The sequence below is a fragment of the Empidonax traillii genome, unplaced genomic scaffold (assembly GCF_003031625.1).
Source record: "Empidonax traillii isolate 1590-97213 ecotype Southwest subspecies unplaced genomic scaffold, ASM303162v1 scaffold19:size3308961, whole genome shotgun sequence".
NCBI classification, from domain to species: Eukaryota; Metazoa; Chordata; class Aves; order Passeriformes; family Tyrannidae; genus Empidonax; species Empidonax traillii.
In genome coordinates this window covers 778,864-801,344 of record NW_020955212.1, presented here as the reverse complement: position 1 = coordinate 801,344, position 22,481 = coordinate 778,864, and the positions used below count along the sequence as shown (strand labels likewise).

The 22,481-nt window shown below is 40.1% G+C and overlaps 1 protein-coding gene across 2 annotated transcripts in view; it reads right to left on the bottom strand.

Annotated features, from left to right (window-relative positions):
* Positions 1 to 1,706: 1,706 nt before the first annotated feature.
* The window catches only part of ZNRF2 (zinc and ring finger 2), a 60,873-nt gene continuing 40,098 nt past the window's right edge, over positions 1,707 to 22,481 (bottom strand). Inside the window, exons 3-6 of one of the 2 annotated variants that reach the window (XR_003572728.1) lie at positions 9,432 to 9,537; positions 8,641 to 8,718; positions 6,880 to 7,505; positions 1,707 to 6,598 (exon numbers count right to left, since the gene is read on the bottom strand). Coding sequence is in view for 1 of the 2 variants with exons in the window: in XM_027897296.1 (XP_027753097.1) it covers positions 8,661 to 8,718; positions 9,432 to 9,537 (164 nt within the window). In the remaining variant the exon portion in view is untranslated. Of the gene's footprint in view, positions 7,506 to 8,640; positions 8,719 to 9,431; positions 9,538 to 22,481 lie in introns of both variants that reach the window. The other variant, XM_027897296.1, reaches the window with a different exon arrangement.

Genomic DNA, 22,481 nt, shown 5'->3' with positions numbered 1-22,481 from the left:
TGGCTCTAACTGGCTATCAATTTCTTCCATAATACAGCTCAAGACTGAGGAGAAAAACCACGGAGATTACTGGCAGTGAAGGGATTCAGGCTTTCCAGAAGGCAATCAGGGTGGGGGGGTTGGGGTGGTGGGAAAAAAGTTACACTAACAAGAGGTAGAGACATGTTCCTCAGTAATTACATCCAACTGTCCCTCGGTGCAGATTTGAATAATTCATGCATTAAAACTATCATCTCCCACAGGGAGAATTGTGATGTTCCAATTGTCACTGTGCTTTAGCAATGGGTTCAGCTACTCCCAGCCACACTAATAGGCTTATCTCAAAAGTGGAGGAAGCCAGGACGGACACCCAGCCTTGGAGAAGCCTGAGCCATAAATCCATGCATGCCTGACAGTCCCCCTGGCTGGGACCAGCCCCCTGTTTGGTTGGGATGCAACACACCAAGGTAAGAGGCGGCATTACCCTCCTGGAGAGTGAACTCCTTTCATTTTCTCCCACGTCCTCCACATAACCTTGGTGAAATGTGCTTTAGTTTTGTTAAAAGCACCCGCAGATCCATTCACAACTCATGTAGGTGGAGAGGTGTTAAAATCTCACTCTCCCCACATGAGACTTACACTGTATACTATCCAAAACCACATGGCTCATCTGTACTCCTGCCCTCATCTCATGTACTTTTAGCACAAGGGCTGCAGGTCCTCAGCTGCTGCCAGGGCAGGCAGGAAGATTTGGAGTGGTAACGCAGCCAGCCAGGTCTCTCACACCCACAGCTCCCTGCTGCAGGCAGCGCTGGAGGCAACCCGACTTGCTGGGCAGCTGCAGCCACTGCCCCGGGAGAAAGTGTCCAGGCAATGGCCATAGCAGTGCTCTGCCCTTGCCAGAGAGGAGGATTTAATGTCTTCAGCGGCTCTGGGCAGCTCCAGCACCATGTCTCTGCGGGAGCCTGTTGTAGTAGCCTCCTCCCAGCTCTTTAGGGACAGACAGGAGAGTCTGGGTGACCATCAGGGACAAAGAAATCCATGCACTGCCCAGTCATGGGTAGGCTGGCAGGGAGTCAGTTTTAGAGAGGAAACTATGAAGTGTTTTGGGAGGAAGTGAGAGCGGTATTTGGGTAGAGGAAACTGAAGGAAAGAGCAGTGTATTAATCTACCTCGATGTTTTGACGGAGCTTCCCAGACCCCAGTTGATGAGAAGGGGCTGTTAGTTACCCTCATCCTCCCACTTTTTTTTTTTTTTTTCTCTTTTGAAACCACCCATGAGATTCCCCACCTTCAGACCTGGCAGCTCTAATGTATGCTAACCTTGACGGCCATCACATCTGCTGAAGATCAACAGAGGACACACCAACCAGAGACGTCTTGGCCCCAGCCCCCAGGAAAATAGCGGCTCCATCACCTCTGTTCTGTTGAGACCGTCCTTGGCCAGATATACACCTGCTTGCAGGACAGGTGAAAAGTCAGAGGGACTTGGAGGTGCCAGAGGCTGGCCCAGAGAGTCTGCACTCCTACCTGCAGGACTGCAGACAGGTGAGATACCAAGCTGCTCTTCTAGCTGTGACTACACCATGCATTGCTTTTCCTTCCTCTGCTTCAGCTCAGTCTCCAGCACAGACACACAGAAGCTCTGTCCCACAGCAGCGCCTCTTTCACTAATACTAAAAAAAAAAACCATCCCAAAAACCACCACCTGAAAGTGTGAGGAAAACTGTGCTTCAAAAGATTTATTACATATATTTGTACATATTTTACATGAATGGAATGTTAAACATACAACCTAAAAATCAATAAAAAAATATTTTCATTCATGATTATGTACTGGCAAACCACTGAAAAGAGTACCTTAGAACAACTTAAGTCAACTTGCAATCGTACTGCTCAATTAAAAAAAAAACCAACAAAACAAACAAACAAACAAACAAACATGTTTTACATTAGACATTGCAAATTACATTCCAATTTCTGCTCTGGGTAATGAAGGAAGATATCTTGTCCATTACCACTGCACATACGGGTGGCATTTCAGAAGCTAGCAAGGAGTTCCCTCTAACTTGCTGTGGGCAGGGTTAGCTCTGTAGGAAGAGGCATATAAAAAAGGGAATGCACACTGGGCTCCCTACCAGCAAGCACCTGCCAAAGGCTAGGAAGAGCCAGAATGAGATTCACAATCAAGTGATAAGGTTAACGCTGGATCACCACTGTGTCAGTGGGACATTACAGCTCTTAATATTTGTTACACGTAGTTTTTAAGCAGCTCATTAAAGCATCCCCTCTACAGCTAAGCCACCCCCCTTCTTCCTTGAAAGTTACAGTGTTTTGGCAATATCAGGTAGGGGAAAATTCTTGACTGTATGGTAATGAATACTCCAGGCTTCATTCTTAACAAGAAGAGCACAGAATCAAGCTTTGATGTCTCTTCCTCTTAGCATTTCACACCTTGAGAGCTTGTGACCAGTCATGTTGAGAAGTGTTTACTATTAAATAGAACAAATTAGCAATAAAAGGGACAGATTTGAGGGAAAACAAGAGGAGCGGGATTCATCAACAGATTATGTTCCTGCAATGTCGGGTTACTTACACTTGAAATTCTGCCAGAATCGAGCAAATCCTATTTATTGTTGCAAAACCTTTGCCAAAGCACACCCAAGGGCAAAAGTCTCTCAAACAAACACACATAGATTAAAAGCTGCCAGAAAGATCAGCTAGTGGGCTGGCTGCCTTCTACTTCTTGTACACTGGCAACTTATTAGATCAAAACCAGAACAAAGTCCAACCTTTTTCAGGTGCAGGATATTCCTTACAGTAGTTTACCTGAGCAAGTCTTCAGCAACTAATAATGCCCCACAGTGAGGTCATTTTACAGCTTATCCCATCATCAGCTCTGATGTAGTAATTGAGACATGACTTTACAGAACACAATGCAGCAGCTTGGGAAGCCAGCCTACAACTGTGTAGTAAGATAACCAAATGCAATCTGAGAGTAAGGACTGGGTTGGATTTTTTTTAACCCCCAACAGGCTACAATATCTTCTACTTGATTTTAGAAGCAGGTTAATTTATATGGAGAAACAGAAACACAATGAGTTTTATATTCAGGAAACAAATCCTGGACATAGTTCTGTCGTGACTTGCTCACACAGAATGTTTTGAATGACAAAAAGTTAAGCAGTACGAGCTGCGTGAAAAAATCATATTTGGCTGGATTGTAGGAAACCCGTAACAAGCCTCCCCTTCCAGTTACAACCTCATATATTACTTTTGCTGATGCCAGTGGAAAGCCTGTCCAAAGATTGAGGGAATATGGCCTGAAATATATCATGTTTTTCTTCAGCTAAGAAGAGAAGAAATTGATAGTAAAATGACTTTTAAGCTTGGAAGGGTGGAAGGTAAATCATAAAATGTAGCACTCATCAAAAACTGAGATAATTCCTCCACTGGCAAAGGTGAGCTGGAAGATCCCAAAGCAACACTTCTGCACTCCCAGGTATATGGTAGTCTCTCAGCAGGAAACTCCCAACTGCCCAGCAAAATGAGAAGATACAAAGCAATACCAATTTTGCACACGAATGTTCTCTTTGAATGTGGGAAAGCAGCTAAAATCCACAGAAACTCAGAGATCATGGCTTGTATCAAAACCAAGATATGTTTTGCTGCTGTTTATGTAGAGAGAATAGAAATATTCAACTGCCAAGTTCCTTGCTTTTGGGTGGAACACAGAAGAAATGGAGCAAGTTTCTGAAGCCCACACATGGAAAAGGCAGCATACCAAAAGCATCCATAAGCACATCTTATGTATTAGACATTATGCATCCAGAAACACCAAATATCCACATTTCTGAATAAAAAGTATCTTTCTCGTATTTGTTGAGATTTTAGTCTCCTGGGAGTCCATTTTACCAGCTCTCCAGCCTTTCAGGAAAGACTTAAAAAGCCAGTGCTCCTAACATTAAGAAGTAGGACAAATGTTTTAATCTTGAGATTCGGTAATAAACCCCCTTTACACCATAAAGAGGGGGAGCAAGGAAAAAAAACAAGGTCACAAGTACATACCCAAGTTTTTGTACATCACCTATATGTTTTCCATTTCAAAATACCTCAGTACACTTCAACTTGAATATGACAGCTACCTTGACTTAACTTTGAGTAAGACCATCTGGTTTTGGCCTTATTTCTCCCAAAAATGAAATACCGAAAGTTCGTGGTGTGCTTTGTATTTTTGCTTTTACATCCCACTGAACTCGTCGTTGAATGTACACACTGAAAGAAAATTAGCTGCCTCCTTTAAAAGGGAAGGGTTGTTCTAGATATACTGACTCGTAAGAGACAGGGCAAAGGGTGCCCTGTGCCAACAGTAGTGTGGCTCTCTTGGTATTGTAGGGATATGGTTATATACAGTCCAACTCACAGCCACCTCCACTATGAACTTCAAAACACAAGTTGCTACTGAAGAGACATGGGTATGTTACAAGTTCAGAAAAATCTCATGTTTCAAGACAGTGTCCAGTCTACTCTTCCCCTGCTGGCAAGCAGCATGTTTATGGCAGACCTGAGTATGGGAATTATTTCACACCTTTACATACTTAGGGAAGATATAGGCCAGATGACAGAAAAATACTCTGAAACAGCACAGAATTGGCAATCAAGATATTTACAGGCAAAGAAGCATATCGCACCGTCATGTAAGTTATTGCTTCTTGTGGACAAGTGTGGTATTCCTTGATCAAGAACACAGGACTTGTTTGGTGTTTTATTCTCCCCTTCTGAAGCACAATGACTCAGCACCCCTGTGAGGACGTTTTCAAAATGAAGGTGTTGCCTATGACTAGAGCTATGCCTACAGCATGGTCATCAGCAACTGATGGTGACAGAAAGCTTACCTAAGTGAGTTTCCATAGGCGTTTTCAACCCCAAGCATCACTGCCGTGCTTCCAGGGTCATTCCAGGCTTGGTCTGTATTACAGGTTTTGATACAAGAAAACCCCCCCACAGTCTTTCAGAAGAGATTCATGGATACCAAAAACGTCAAACTAAGGCTGACCTCTTGTCAGTTCCTCAAATAATCCAAGGTATTGCTGCTCTACTGTGCTGATGGAAGCAGTGATGGACTCTTGCCTGCAAAACCATGCACAGTGCATTGGTTTGTGGCGTGCCTTTCTAACACTGCTCCTAAACATGGGACAGCAGTGGTAACGGCTGGGTCTTTAAATCAGCTACTACCATGAACTACCAAAACTGAGCTCAAGTTGTAAACAGATTTGTGTTTATAATATTTACCTACTTAATCCCCAAGCCAAAGCCTACCAATGACCTCAGAGCACAGGACATCAAAACACTTACCTACCCCCTTTACATTACTACAGGTGAGTTTCTGTAGGCATGAAGCCAACAGCAAACATTGAATCAACGCAAAATGCAAAAGCTTTACTTTCAGAAGATATCAGGAATTTAAAACATCGAAAAAGTGGGCCTGCAGGCAACACCACTATTTGAGTATAACAGGTGCTGTAATTCCTCATCCCCTCCCTCCCTCCCCCAAGATAATACAAGGCAACACAAATATTCTTATTGAGAAAGGGCTCTTTACAGGGAACGACTGTACATTTGATGTGACTATGGAATTGATCGAGTGACAAAATGATTCTGCTCCCACTGAAAAAGAGAATTCAACAGGGCCCCATAGTTACAGGTTCCGCTGAAACCAGTGATGCAAGCCCAAAAGTGTAGAAACTGCACTGGCAACTACAACAATTATCTCGTTCGGACTCCTTTAGATTTGCAGCGTAACAAAGGCATTTTACAGAGCAACATTCAGGAGGAAATGTTATCCAGGGAAGAACTGCTCTTCAAGCAAGATGGGAGAGTTTAAGAACATGCACTGCACTTGTTCTCCAGATAGCAGCAGTTGCTCCTGTTCTTTGCCCTTTTTGATATGAATCACAGTAGCAACAGAGAGAAATGTGTACTTAAACAAAAAAAAAAGAAAACCAGAATTATTTATGTACAAGAAAAATGTTTGAAGTGTTGTGCAACTTATTTTAACTATTGAAACTCACTAAGAATGCTGTTGCTAATAAATATTCATAAACTCTTCCCTGTGCTGTGAAATTCAGAAACTACTACAATTAATTCTCAATATAAAAAGTATGCTTCTAAGCCCTGATAACTGTTCCAGTTTATTGTCTTTTTTTCCCTGTCTTTTTTTTATTTTAACTGTGATACTTTATGGGAACTAATATTTATACACAGTTTTACTTGGTGTACCCACCCAGAGACATCCTGTGTTTCATGGAGCCTTGGTTACAACAATATAATACAGTAAAATAATAATAAATTAAACAAATGCAGATGCATTTTAAAAAAAAACAATAACCAAAACAAACCACACTATCAAATGCTGGTCTCCACATGAAGAGACCAAGGGTTTAGATGCAAAGTACTACAGATCCTGCCACCAAAAAAACATTCAAACAAGGAAACATGAACTTGCACATGTTTTAAAAATTAAACGCAAATCCCACCTCGATGTTATCTTGCCCGTGCCTATAAAAACCTCTCGCTGTGCCCACATTTGCAGTTATTCATTTACACCTCAGGAGGCAGCCTGGAGATGAGAGTAGTACAATAAAATAATTACCTGAAACATCTTTAAAAAAATACCCGTTAAACAAATTACCTTAACTGGCAGCACTTAAAATTGGTAATTCTTTTCTTTTTCCTATTTTAAAAAAAGTTGCATAGCTGTAAGATTTTGCTTTGCTGCATTTTTTTTTTTTTTGTAGTTTTTACTCACAAGCAGTAAAAGAGACGTTTTAGTTACTTAAATAGCAATACAATGTGCAGATCTCAACAATCTCTATAGCTTGATCGATATAAATTTGTTACCTGTCTTGGTTTTACTCTTTGGACTGCATTGTGACAAAGGTTTAGTTACAAAATTTTGAAATATTCCTACGCAGAGCAGTTTATGTTTTCTGTTCTTGAAAAAAGTGAAGAACATAAAACCAGGTGTGAATTCAGTAAATTAAGGTCACACTATTAGAATTTATTTAGTTTGCCATTTGCTATTCTTCAGCCAACGAGAAGGTGAAAACGCTCCCACTCGAATCCGGGGCCGTCCTCCTGCAAGGGTCTCAGATAGCACGTATCGAACATCTCTGCTTCCACTCGAGGCAGTGGGAAACATGTCCAATAACTCGCTTCTTCACAGAACCAGAAGTTAGGCTGAAATTAGGAACTTTGGCCTTCGATACAAAATAGTGTCAGTAATGTCTTGTGGGGAGTCGATTGTTACAGGATGTGCAGCATTTTCAAAATCCCTGTGTGTCCTTTGCATGAGTGTTTGGTATACTGAGCACTACTGGCAAGTAACCGGTGTCTGCAATGCTTTTTCCATGTCACTGTCCATCTTTGCCTTTTTCAGCCACAAAGAACTGTAAGTCTCAAGCCAGGCACGCTGTGTTCAGCAACGGAACCTCACATCTCCTATGTTTTCTGATCAGTGGAAGCAGCTGTTGGAAAAGCAGAAGACAAAGTAACATCATTTCAGCTATTTCGGTACAGAACACACTCAAACAGCAGGAGCATAACTACCGTGCTTTCCTTCCCCTTTTTCCTAAGACCCCAGCTATCACCATTCTGCTATGAACAAGGCAAATAGAATTTAATATGAAGTTCAACACCCATGAGCGTGTACAGACACAAAGGTGCTCATGATCAGCATGCGGGCTTCTGCCACAGTCAGTAGCTGGGGGCAATATAGGAAATGTGTTTGTTTATTAATTTTGGCTAACACTGCCCTGAGAATCAAACAATTATCCCTGTAGAAGGATACTTTCCTTCAGGTTTTCTCTTCTACCCCTGCAACACAGACTCAGGAAGCAACATGAAATAAATGCACAAATAAATGCCAGTGATAAAGACTTCAGTCTCCCTCAGAACAACAAAACCAAACCCTCAGACACCAGCTAGAATTTCAGATATCTCTGTGTCTCTAAAAATTATGATGATTGTTAGTGTGTTTTTCAATGCTTAGGGGCTTAATGTAAGATAAAGTTTTCAAGCTAGTCAACTAAAAGAATAAACCCATCCTTAAACTTTTGACATTGACTGCAGATCTGCAATCATTAACACAAAACATAAGTTGGAAATATGTGAGCCTCCATGAGATGGGATGGATAGAAACATGTCAACATTTTTTATTTATTTATATACTTTAAACATTCTGGAATGCATTAACATGAAAGCAGTTTTGAAAATACCTAGTTTCAACTTTTTCATATGATTCCAAAAGCTTTCTGTCAGTACAAATGCCAATATTCACGAAACAATCCAAAATTACACAATTATATTATTTTGTTTAATTTCCACGGAAAAATATTCTTCAGAAGTTAATTCTAAAGCTTTAAATTGCCATTACTTGCCACTTTCCAGTACTGAAACTGGAACACAATATTTCAGACCATGCCTTGTAAGGATGCAGAAACCTTTTACCTATATTGCAATATACGTCAATGCTTACTGATTAATACTGTAGTTCTGAGACATGGTAGCAAATTCACAAATGAAAAAACCCAGTATAAAGAGCTACTTCAGATAATCAAGATATTTATTGTTGAAAGGTAAATGTTTAAAAATAAACATTACCTAAAAACATGAATCTTGTCTTAATCTGATGGATGCTCAGGGCAAGATCGATTTACTTCAAACCATTCATCTATGCAGCTGTTGGATGCAAAACAAAAGTGAAAACAATTGACATGAATATCAGAAACATTTAGCAGTAAGATATGAATATAAATCGGTTTCTTATAATTTCAATGACTAGTAGGATTTTATATTATACAAAGTATATCATATACACACATCATTGGAAAAATTAATAACCACAAACCACAATAATATTTAGATATTAAACACTGTTGAAAAACTAAATTTCCTAAGTGTTAAAATCTTCTCAGGAAGCATTTTACAAGTTACTATCCAGCTTTTATACACAGGTTACTTCTCTACTAACTTTATCATTTTGCTTATGTTATTCATTGACATTTTACTTCCTGTAGTTCCAGACACTTGTGAAAACAAAATATGAAACAGGTTTAAAAAGCATTCCCCCTCCTCCCCGCCCACATCTATTAGCATTTGACAAAACATAAGCACACTAAGCTCCTCAGCCATGGTGTGCACTCCTTCCCCATACAGGTGATTTTGCAAGAATGAGAAGATTATAGCAGGGAAAAACAACTTCAAATACATGGTGAAGATGCAGAGAGATGCCATTTAAAAAACCTCTTTAGGGTTGCTGCTGTCATTTCTCTGTTGTTTGTTTTTAAATGTAAAAAGCAACTAAATTTTAAAGCTCCTTTAAGTACCCCTTAAGGAGTTACCCAGTGAATGTAACCTTCTTATATTTTATATCCATCCCAAGGAATACTTGCCCTTTATGATATATGCAGAGGCAAGGCAGCCGTGCTATAGTATCTCCTTGCTGCAGCTCTTCCAGGCATATTGCACACTCCCCAGCATCTTTACTCAGCACATCCTCTGATGAAAGAGCACAAAGTGAAATGGTTAAAAAAGGCAAACTACTACAAGCAAAATGTTGCTTATTCAGAACATCAAGGATGGTTACAGAAGAAGATATTTCTTGTCCTGCAGAAAGCCCTGTCAAGGTAAGGTTAAGTGACACAGCAGCTGACTGAAGATTCATAATGAGAGATCCCTTCTCACCTCGAATTAAAATATGGCTATGATTCCATTTCTTGCCTGAACAATACTGCCATAGCTCAAAATTAAGTCCTACAGGAAGACACCCACATGCAGAAAAAGGGTACCCATAACCAACAGTCAGTATTCCTTTGGAATTTATACTGTCCCAGCAGACCCATAACCCATCACACAGGCTCTGAACTGCACAGCCACAGCAGACAAACACTGTGTTTGCCAACCCCAAGAGCTAAACATTGGAGAAGGTGGGCTCTTGATACAGATGGTATGTAATGCCTCCAGGACTGCTTTGAGGATTCATGCTAAGTAGGATTTTCTTAGTTGTACTTTCTTCCTTATGCTCAGTTTTCAACATGGAGGTTAAGGTCAAGCCTGAATGTAACATTTTGCTGGACAAGGCACTGTAGGTAAGTAACTAGATAAAATTCTTCCTAACTTCTAAACGCTTAGCCTATAATTTGTTTGAGGTTTTGTTTGTTTGTTTGTTTTTGTTTTGTTGGTTTGTTTTTGGTTTTGTTTTTTTTGGTTTTTTTTACTCTCCTACCCATCTGGCTTTCTTTTACCAGCCTTGCTCATATTTCACACCTTCAAACCCCTTCTCACTATTCTAGTAAGTTTTGCATCCCATCCACCTTTTTTTCTCGATGTAAAGTATCCAACTGTTAGCTGTAAGAATGGGAGATTTCCATCAGGGAAAAGATCAGTGCTGTATGGCTCCAATGACCCTAAACTCCTGGAGACACTGAATTTTTTGCAGCATTACCAAGTCCCATAACAAAAGAGGAAAAAGTAAGCTACTAGGAATGCAAAAGAGTTGGCTTTCAAAAAGAAGTTTCTGGGAAAACATATTATTTTTAATAAAAACCTTCTCTCTTGGACACTTCTCTCAGCCAGAATGTGGGATGCCGAATTCAGGCTTAGTATGACACAAAACAGGAGATCACGAAAGGCCCTGTTTGCCAGAAGCAGATTAAAAGTCCCATTTACACACAACCTCACACAGCCCACAGAGCACTCCCAACACGGGACCACATAGCAACCAAGCTGGCAGTGCAGTCTCTGGCACGATCAGAAAGGTGCACACTTGGCAAAGTAAAGCCCACGTGTCCAAGTTTCCACAGTTTCATGGGAAAAGCTTCCCCTTCTTTACCAAAAGCACGTAAAGTGATTGTTTATGGAGAGTGCCGTTTCCAGGTAGGAGTGTTCTCTCTGGTGGCTCCAATAACTCACCATTGGCTTTCCAAACACAGAAAACGACAGACAACTAAAAAGCTATCATGGCAGCAAAAAAAACAAAAGGAAATTAGGTCTACATTGTTTCCATTAAATGACAGCAAGCTGACTTGCAGGTGCTTGGGTTTCTAAAACAGTGTTTATTTCAGTCTCTGCTATATTCATTGGTTATACTAAAAACACCAGATAATGCCACCTTCCTGAGGAGGGGTGAAAAATACATAACATGAAGTGAACTGTTGCAAAGAAGAACATTCAAAACAAAATAATGAACAATATATATCCACCACAATGAAGAAAATTTTAAAAATGTATTTCACATGTGGTAACATTATTGGTAGGCATTGTATTAAAAATCTGCTTCTGTTGCTCTATCAGAAGTTGTAAGCTTCTGAGAACATTAGAGATACTTGAGAGGCAAAGTAATTTAAAAAAATACAAAAGATTTTAAGAACTCTTATGTGTCTCCTTGCCCAGAAGAGGGTGCTTGGGATAAATACTTTCTTAAGGTTGGTTTTTGGTGGTTGTTGGGGGTAAGTTTTTTTGTTGTTGTTGGGTTTTGTTGTTGCTGTTTTGTTTGTTTGGTTTTTTCGGTTAGTTTTTAATAAAAAGATATTCTAATCTCTGACACCAGGAGGCACATACTCTCCAGACAGCATTATCTTGCTACAGAGATATTAATCTTTGCCTGAGGCCCTCAGACATTACCTTGCTAGACCACCTCTTTGCACAAGAACTTTGCCAAGAGTCCTATGGGCAGCTCTGCTTTGTTCCCACAGTTAGGTTGCAGGAAGCAGCACCATTAATAATGCAAGCATGTATCATGTACACAAAACATACTTAATAAAAGTGGGTTTTTTCCCTTTATCAGATCAGCAACTGGTACCTAAAACAAAATGGCCCTAAGAATACCTCCAGTGTATTAAATCCCAGCCTTGCTCCCTCACCATTCTCGAGAGGGAAGCATTTAGTCAAGCTCTGACAACAGAAATTAAAAAGCTGTCCGATAAAAATACAGTTCATAAAATGAAGCATTCCTGTGAACTGCTTTCCCATCATTCTCTATTGTACATGTCTGGCTTATCCTGCACTCCCCAGACTGCACAACACTCGGGTCTGAACTCCCACTGAGCAATTTAACAATGTTCTGCACCTTTGGCTAACGTTAGGGCACGATGCCAACTTAAACATTTGTATCTTCCACCAGCCCTGGCGCAAGTGTCTGACACTCCTTTTATTTTCCCTCCAGTATTCCTGTACTCTCCCTCTTGCCAATACTGGCCCTACTGCACAAGTCCCTGGCAAACAGCTTGCTGCCCTCCCTGGCTTCACCCCAGGCTTTCCGACTGGGATGAGCCACCAGGCACACGCTGGGCTTTGCCTAATCCTGCCAGAGGGAGCCGGTATGAACGCCGATGACGGCTGGCATGGACTGGGCCTCAGAAACACAGTGGAGTTCTGCCACTCCTGCAGAAGAGATTTTAACAGGTTTCAATGCTCCTCTTCCTCTGGAATAATGAGGAGTTCAGTATTCCCTACTTCTTGTGTTAACCTTATTAATCCTGCCAGGCTCTTGTGCAAAAATACTGAAGGCATGACAACAAAACACCCAGCTGCTATAAATGTCCACATATAGCTTGGCACTACATGTTAGCAGACTCCAAATCCATGTAATTAAGCTCATAATTAATTATGTAGAGTGACAACAGCAAAACCAAATCCTTCATGGACCTACAACATTTTGGGTATGCTACCTTTTGACCACTTTAGGTGATTCAGATCATCAGTCCCAGAGAATGAAAGAGGAGAGAATAATCCTGTTAGACCTGGATCTGGTCAGAATTTGTTGTGTACTTATTTCACACGGCACTCTCCTGTATCAACACTGGCTTATATCAGACGGAAGTCAGTTTAAGGGCCATTTAACAATGACTTTTAAACCTGTCTGTTACAGAAAAAACTGTAAATCATTTTGCACCAAACCACTGCAGTTTAAACAGTTTTTTTTGTTTTCATCTTTTCCTGCAGTGGAGTGATTCAGCAGATACACATTATTTGTTTCTTTTTCTCTTAAAAAACCAAACCAAACAAACAAAAACCAAAAGAAAAAACAGTGAAACAGTTCTAAATGTCATCAATGTTATGATTAAAACATTTATATCAGTGTACTACCTAAATGGAAGTGGGAAGAGGAAATAAGCATTTTTCCATTTTGCCCACATGTGGGTACATACACAAATACCACACCCCCACATCCATCTGCCTTGCACCAAATAGGAGGTAAACACTCCTCTGCCTTCCCAGCTACTTGAAAAAGTACTCACCAGCCAAAGACTGGTGTCAAAGATGAAATCTGGCAAAAGAGCATAGTATTCCCCTCCTGAGTCTGCTCAAGTACTTCTTCCTCCCCTCCTCTATCCCTTGTTACTACTACTACTGTTTTAAATTCCGGTTGTCAGTACTTTTTCCTCCAGAAATTCTGCTTTTACCTTCAGTGGAAAATAAATTCTACTCCATCCTGCACTTATAGCAAAATAGTAGTATTGAATGAAAATACAATCATCCTGGCAAATTTGCACATACTTTACCAATTAAAGACTTTTTCTAGAACTTTTGAAAATATGTCCAACAATTACAAAAGCCACTAACTCAGCCATGGTTGGGATTATAGGCAATGTCTGTGATTAAATTGTCTTTAAACTTAGGACTGCAAAAGCACATGCAATACATACCTTATGGAATAAGTATTTAAAATCTGTGCTCCTGCTTTCTGTTTTTCCTTCTAAAACACAGATATAGCCCTAGGCTCAAGAAACACCAATTCACGAATCATGGAGATGTCAATAGTATTTAGGGAGATATCACTTTATAGCTGCAGTATTTTATTTCTATCTAGGCATTCATTGGAAACAGAAAACCAAGTTAGAAACATCTCTGACCTAATCAAGTACAAAAATTTTTCAAAATACATGTATTTTTATTAAAATTTAAAACATTAGATGTCTATGGAAGCTGCCACCATAACTAGCTTAATAGTGAAGGGCACCACAAGAGTCCGCTCTTTCAGGAACACAACTGAAACTTAAGATACTGTTCAAAAAGTGTTTCAATTATGAGAACTAAAACTGGTAAAACAAAAGCCATAAGAGTTCAAAAAAATACTGATGAAGCTTCATTAGACGGTACATATTACCATTACTTCATTACATGGCACCATGTATCTGTTACACATTCATTAATTCGTGAAGTTGATTACTAAAAACTGCCTCAGTAAAGTACTAAAGACTGTCTTTGCTTGTTTTTAAATGGAGTATGTAGAGCTCTAGAGTAATAGCCAACATTTTCACGAGTATAGAATAAATTCACCCATATTGCAGAATTTATTCTACATTTTTTACTGATATCACAACTAGTCAAGGAGAATCTGCACGTTCCACACGTATTTTACTATTCGGTAGCTGGCAAGCATGTGTGTATGTGATTAACACATTCTTATTACATGTCACTGACTTGGTTTACTAAATCTTTCTGGCTTCTGCTGCATCTGTTTTTTTCCCCTCTACATTTCTTTCCAGCTATTTCCTACTACACTTTTCTCCTCTTCACACTGATTTCCCCAAAAATATAATTCTTTCTAGACCCATATTTTCTACCACTCCTCCTATTCTCCAACATCATATTTATTTACTGTCATAATGCAGCCACTGGAGAAAGGAGAAAGATTAATATTATTAGCCATTATCTTATGGACAGCCTTCTTATATGGGGTTAATATCCTTGGAAAAATTGACACTGGAATGGAAAGAAAACCATTATGTAGGATGTGTTGCTCTCATGTAGCTCAGTAGCTGTCTTTGCAAACTGGTACTGGCTGCAAGCAAAAGCTGTCTTTTCCAGTCCATCCTAAGCACTAGGAGAGCAAGCAGCTTCTTCGACAATTCAGTTGTCTTTCAGTATTCTGGCTGCCACAAAAGGAATATTCTTGATTCGCTAGGGATTATTCTCGGATGACCAGGTCAGACATCCACTGCTCAAAAGTTGAGGCAGATAAACATTCTGAAGGAGAGCTGATTCTTCAGTGCTCGGAGCTCTCAACAGCAGGAAAAAGATCATTCATTTGTCACTGCAGATGCTTATTTTGCCACTCAGCTTTTCCAGCTACAAGGTCAGCCAGCACACCGAGCAAGGCAGACCTAAAGCCATCGGTTTGGTTGGCCAATGAAGATTGTACCTTCAAGGGCAGAAGTTAAACTTGCACTGCTCTCCCCAAGGAACACACCTCCTGAAGACACAGTGGGTTCCTGACTAAAAACACTTCTTGTTGCTCTAATACAAGCCAGGTCCTCTAGATTAGATGTAAAAGGGAAGACTTTCAACAGCTAGTGTTTTCACGTCTACCATAGCTAAGCAGTTTTCAGGATTCACAACACCAAAAAGTTGAGTATTCAGCTCTCCTGAATAACTTTGATCCAAATTTTCTTTTACGCTGCTAAAAAAACACTAATACCCTTGTGCTAATCAAACAAGCACAGGTTGCAACTTCTTGTGCTTCTGACAGGCACAGTGACCTCAAGCACCACTGCACGACTCATGTGGTAATACACAGAATTTAAGCAATCCAAAAATACCTTCCCCACCACAATACACAAAAACTCAACATCTGTAAAACAAACTAATCGGCTACAACAAATGTGACACATCATCAAATGCTGTTGATGAATTGCTGGGGATGATGTTGTTTGGCATCTCACTCTTCACCCCTTGCCACACGGCAGCCTGTTACGATTTCCTACTCAAAGTCCAAGCATTACCCTTGGTTTCCCCTTCCCTCTCACCTTGCTCAGAGTTAGTTCAAGACTGAGAAAGCTCCATACAAACAGATACCCATCATGAAAGTCTTCCTGCCTACAGTCTTTGGTTCCCCCTCTTCTTAAAACACAAAAACGAAGTGGAGGAAGCATGCAGCAAAGCGAAAGTCGCACAAGAAAAATATTTACAGAATAAGACCTAAGAGGCAACACTTTTATTGCGGCACCAGGCTGAGCTAGAAGGAAGTGGCTGCAGAAGTGTAATTGTTTCTCAGCTAACCCACATTTGAAGAACTGGATTCAGATTTTCAAGGGACATTCTCAGCTTTCAGCAGCAAATTCTGAGAAACAGCTAGATGCTTCCTGTTCACAGATAATGATCAGATGTGTGGTGGAGAAATAGCACTCACTTCTTGCTGAATAAAGATAGAAACTGATATAGTAGTGAGAGAAATAAATTTTAGGGACTAGGAGAAGTATAAAACTGTCTAGTTTACAAATGTATCCAGGTAGCTAATTAATATAGAGGGGAGAAGGATTTGTGCACTGAGGGAAACAGTTCTTTTATAAAGAAGTTCTGCTTCTGTGGCCACAATGGAAATCTACCTACAGCTGTATGATGCATAGTGTCAATACAAGCTACAGTCTGGGGGAGGGGGTGGGGAAAATAGAAAATTAAACCCCAAGTTTAAATAGCACAGCAGGAATACAATGTCCAATTAAGATGCCTTGCTCTTAGACATAAGTCAAGTTTGCATCTCAGGATTCGCAGTGAAAAGTTAGGCTTTGAAAAAAGGCCAAGTAGTCAGAGAAATAAAACTCCTCCCTTCCAAGCAACAACATCCACAGCCATTCCTATGCTGTTGGGATCAGTGTAACAGCTTTCTCAGTCCATATTTGTACTTCTGGCACAAAGGGTTGGGGTGAAATAGGTATTCACACAAGATAAATTTTATCAGCCCAGTTGCTCCTGTCTTGAGATTTATTGCCAATGTGTCTACACACTTCCACAGTGATTCAAGATTTGCTCTCAATACAATTATCTGATTGACTCTGAAACTTCTGCTTAAGCTACATTCTTTCCAACTTCCGTTAATAGGTTTGCTTGCAGTTTGAGATTGCCCTTAGACGTGAAATCTTTTCAAGATAGCTAAACAACTTTCTCCTGTTGCACTTACTTCTAAAGATAAGTTCCATTCAATAATTTTTAAGTACCGTGTCCTTAAATTGTCAAGTTTTAGTCTAGATATGAGCCAGAGCTTCACCTGTTCATAAAAAAACCAAAACACACAAATAGTTTTGTCCTCCAGAACATGATGCAAAGAGATTGTGTTCCAGCCTTACCCATTCCATACCAAATCCCCATTCCAACTGAACTGACATATATTTGCGTTTTGAGGGTACCTTGTTCTCGAACAGTCTTCCTTGGCATGCTGTCTTTTGTTCCCAGGGCTTACCCCTCTCCCTTCAGAAACATTACTCCTAGCAAATGATAACACTTCTAAATATTGTCTCATCCAGAGGCGACTGGGAGAAAAAGTCTTGAATGCAGCAGTACCAAACAAGAGCCCCACCATGAAACTCTATCATGAATGGTGTACCCCAACACATGCTTCCTGACAGAAAGCTGCTTATTGTAACACATGGAATAAGGAAGCTGCCTTTAGGTTGTTTTCTTGGTTTTTCATCACTATTACAAGACCGCTCAAGGTTATCGGGAATCAGTCTTGAATGTCAGGAGTTAAAAGCAGCATGTAAAGGGGCAAACCCACAAGAAACAAAACAGCAGCAAAATACAATACCTTAGGAAACAGCATAAGAAAGTATCACTTGGAGAATGCATCCTCCTTGGCTTCATCAGGTGAGAATGATTTACACTTTTCAAGGCTGAGCTTACCATCAAAGAGGATCTTCCACCACAAATATGTTACAAAAGGAGGAATGGTTGATTAAATGGCCAGAGGCAACCAGCATGTATTGCTGGCAAAGAGTCTGCTTCTTACAGGGAGCTAGAGAGAGCCTGGATGAAGGAAACTTACAGAATCAGGCAAGAAGGAATACCTATGTATGATCCAAACACACAGATCTTTGTTTGTTTGGGTGTTTTCCCTACTCTTGAAATTAAAGACCCACATACTCATTATTTTACTGGGATAGTAATAACCTGTAGGTAGGTACTTGTTAGTACAAGAAATACTATATCTCTCTGCTTGCTAGAATAAATTATACCATTTTTTGTTCTTCCTGGTGTAAAACAAAGCAAAATATTTAAGCACTACTTATATGTATTTGCCAATCCATACCAGGACTAAGAAACTATGATAGGTGAAAAATCAATTTAGACCTGTTGAAAATTTGGGATCATAATCCAGAGATCCAGTTCAGACGTGGCTGAATGATACAGCTTTCCCTTTTGAGCAATGGGCAGAGATTACGTCTTGTCATCAAGCAGAGTACATTCAAGAGAAACGAGAAGCTTGAAGTCCCACTAGCCTTGCATAGCAGATAACTTCTTTATCAAAAAAACACAAAACAACAACAAAAAAAACCAAAACAAAACCCCCATACCACACCAAAACTAAACAAACAAAAACCCCAAACAAACACAAAACCATCCTCACACCACAACCAGTCAAATATATAACCAAGAATATTTATCTATAGTAGTTTCTTATGGTAGTAAATCACTTGGGAATCTGCACTAATGATTTCATGAGGAAAAGATCCCTCTGTGATCAAGAGGAGAGTGAAGAATTCCCTTCATCCCGTGCAAAGACAGATCTGTTCCAGTATATTTACAATTAGAAGGAGGACTTAACTAAAATGCCGTAAGTCTGTTAAAATGAGCAGCTTTTCCAAATCACAACTGGATGCTAGCACCAACAGCATTCATAAAAACTGGGCAAGCAAGGCAGAGCATGGTTGTGGCGGAGTAAATACAACAGAAGATGAGTGATCAAGCTGAAGGAAAGATCTAAATTGGATAAGATCTTGCAATTGCAGGATGTGGATGTGGCTGTACAAAAAGATCCCCACTGAGGTTAGGAAACACCTTTTGCTTTGTCAGCTTTTTAAAGTGGCTAAATATTTCATCCTCAACATGAAAGGAAATCAAAAAGATTGCAGAACACAGTTTCTCCAAACGGCAAGCCTTCAACCATTCACCATCACTGAAACTACAGTCAGAAGCCAGAGAAATTGCTTTGCAATGATTTTCAATTAAGAAGTTTCATTCTTGGTGGTCTGCAATGAACCAGGGGTGTGATGGGGACATGCTGGCCTAATGAAATCTGTGAGAACTCTCATCTGACAGAAGGCAGATGAAGCAAGCTCATTAGAAAACTCCACAGAAGGAAAGGACAGGGCAATAGTGGCCCTGAAGAGCAGAGGCAGAGAGGGAATGAAGAGAAGCAGCTCAGATCAAGTTAGCTATCCTATTACTCTGGGCAACACGGGCTACTTTAATGGTGACTTGTTTTGAAGGTGGATGAAGGATTTGGTTCCATGTTTTGTTCACTTTGTCCTTTTTCAGGTTCCTATTCTGGGCTTCCCACAGGTGCCCTGAGCACGACGAGTTTTGCCAAATCTTTTTTCCAGTCTTTTAACACTGGCCAAGTAACTGACTCATTTCTTTGCAAGTTTGCAGGGGAGTTTAGTTTTGATCTGATGCAAAATGAACGCATAGGGAGCACCACTAAGGAAGATGGCATGAAAGATGAAACTATGAGCCTAAGGTCGAAACAGGAGGAGGGGAGAAAAAAATAGTTGTGTGTGACTAAGACACTATTCTTAGGGAAGATATGATGTATTACTGAGCAACACACAATGAACACACGGGTGCCAAAACTCAGCGTGCATGAAGTCTGGCTTATTAACCCCAGTGCTAGGTGCTAGGCCTACGGGGTGTTTTTCCCATCAGGCTCAAGATCAGCCTTCTCCAAGTCAAAACTGAATGTCTGGTGTTAACATGTATACACGGGACAGGGATATAAATCACTGCATAATTTTTACTTGTCTGTCTTTAGTGTTCACAGCAGACAGACTGCTTTTTACAAGCTATTCCTATTTTAAATGCAATTATCCTTGTGATATAGATGGAATGCAAAACACGTCTGAATGCAAAGGGTTCTGATAAAATCAAATAATGAGTCAGAGTTTTCAAAGTTATCTCCATTTTTCTGCTCTACACTAACCCATTATCCACTATTATAATTTATTCCAGCAAGCACAGAGATACAGTATTTCTGGTGCTAACATATACCTACAGGTTATTACTATCCAAGTAAGATTCTGAGTATATGGGTATTTAATTGCAAGAGGAGGAAAAAAAACCCCACCAAAAAAACAAACTACCCAGAAGCTTTCTTTTATATTTTACAGCAATAACTGAAATAAAAGATGCCCGTACAATTTCAACAGTATTCAACAACTATGATCATTCACAAATAATAACACAAAAAGATTAACTAACACGGGAGATGTGTTTAAGGAAACAAAAGTCCCTGAAGACATTTCTCCAAGTTACATGCCCACAATCTGGCAGTATAGTTCCACAACCATATTCAAGTTATATTTTTCTCCTAATTTTTTTTCAATTTACAGGCTAGCAAAACTATTGGACACCATTATGGTAACAAAGTATTTCAACCAATAAAGCCATAGATTAAAATAGACTTTCTTGGAACTGTGGAGGTAAACAAAAAGCTAAGTGTTAACCAAACAATTGCTCCCTCCATCTCTTGATTCTTGATGAAAACTTGACATGGCTTTAAATTACAAATAGCTGTTAGCGCTGTGTTAAAATGGAAGTTGATATTTTTATGAGGAAACTTTAACAAGGTTTCCTAAGAGTTTAAATATAGTTCAGCACTAAATCTAGCAAGAATGAAGTTTCTTATGTTTCAGCTGTATGTTAAAACTTGGGGTTATTTCTGCAGCCAAGCAAATCTGCAGCCATGTGAGACAAAGTTAAGCAAACTTCAGGGAGCAAGGAGGTTCCTCCAGGGAGGCTACAACAGGCAAGTCTAGTATTTTTTACCTATGTCAGTAGGTAATTTAGACCCTGGTCTAGAATCACTGGATTTTGCTAAAAATACTAGAAACCCATAATCTTTTACCCTGTGTAAGCAGTAATAATAATCCCCAGTTTAGAAGTGAGAGTACTCCATCACAGTAACAACTTTCACCCAGATTGTTTCTGAAGTTAGATTTGTTTTATCACTGAAATCCCCTGCAAAAGCAGGATGGACTTCTTTTCTACGTTGAAGGGTTGAGTCTGCAACTCAGAAGCACAAGATTATTTAAGTAATCGAAAGGTAGCAGGTTTTAAAGCAAGATTTTAATATGAAGAAAAAATAAATTACAAATGACATTTCAGGCAGTACTTGCAAATTGATCTGCCCTTGGGGCAGTTTCTGAGCAAGAAGGAGTGCCTCTTATTCTTTTATATTTCTTTAGGGGGAAAAAAAAATCCTGGTCTGCAAATAATCTGTACTCATCTCTGCAAAGCAGTGAGGAATTTAGGGAAGAAAATACCATGAAATTCCTGCACAGATCACTCAGTCTCAGTGAGATGTAGTTTGGCATTTATGTTTTAAAACATAATGAATTCAAGTAGTTTGATTTCAAAATCCAGCCAACGAAACCCACCCCTGAAAATAGCCGGGGTATTTTCAAGGTTTTGTCTCCACAGAGCAACTTAAGAAAAAAAAAAAAAAAAAAAAGAAAAAAAAAAGAAAGGTAGGTTGTTGCTAGCAAATGAGTAAAATCTTAAGGTTTTAAGAGGTATCAGCTTTAAAGACTGCAGAATTACCACACAAAACTAGGAACAGTATTTCCCCTGGAGATAAGTTCCCAGCAGTCACAAGACTGCAGCAGTTGCAGACACGATTTATGACATCCTCCGAATGACCTCCCGGAGCTAAAGACTGATTAAGTGTAAGGCATGGAAGGAAGGTAGCTCCTGTCTGCCCGCATCACATGATGCGGAGTCACGGCACAGGGAGCGCTCGCTGCCGAGCGAGCAGAGCCGTCCCTGGGCTCTCTGTGCCGCAGGCAGCACTGCGCAGGCATTATGTAAGGGAAGCACAATGACACACACAGCGCGCTGGGTCGGGTCCCCTCCTCACCCCGGCTCAATCGCTCCCCGTGTCACCCGCAGATGTTCTTTGCGGCGCTGGTCTGTCAGGTGTAGCCATAAATTCCTAGGACAAGAACTGTCACTGGACTTGAGCGGCGCTGTCAGAACAACAGCAAGACAACGGTGATATCTGAGGTTAAGGAGTAGCTATTAGGCAAAAGGAACAACTTGAGCTATTCAGCACATGAATGATCTCATTTTTCTATTTATTTCAGAAACGAGCAGGGTTGTTCTACAGCTGTCAAAAGCTTTACTGTATTTATCCAATGCTGCATGTTAAATATGCCCATGACACAGGTATGTATTTATATAAAGGTGATTCCAGTGTGTCGAGAAAAAAAAATTATTGTCCCACTCCCAAGAACTGAATTAAGTATGAGGTGACATTGCAGCTATTTTGGCCAGGAGTGATTTGCCATGGCTTTGTCACAGGAAGTTCAGTCTAGCAGATTTAGGCCTGGCTCAAGGGAAAGTATGCAGAGAATCACCCAACCAAATATCCATCTCCTCAAAGGTTCATTAGAAGCGTAAGTCGCATGCACAACAAATCAGAGAAAAGTTTAAGATATTAATAGGTGTGA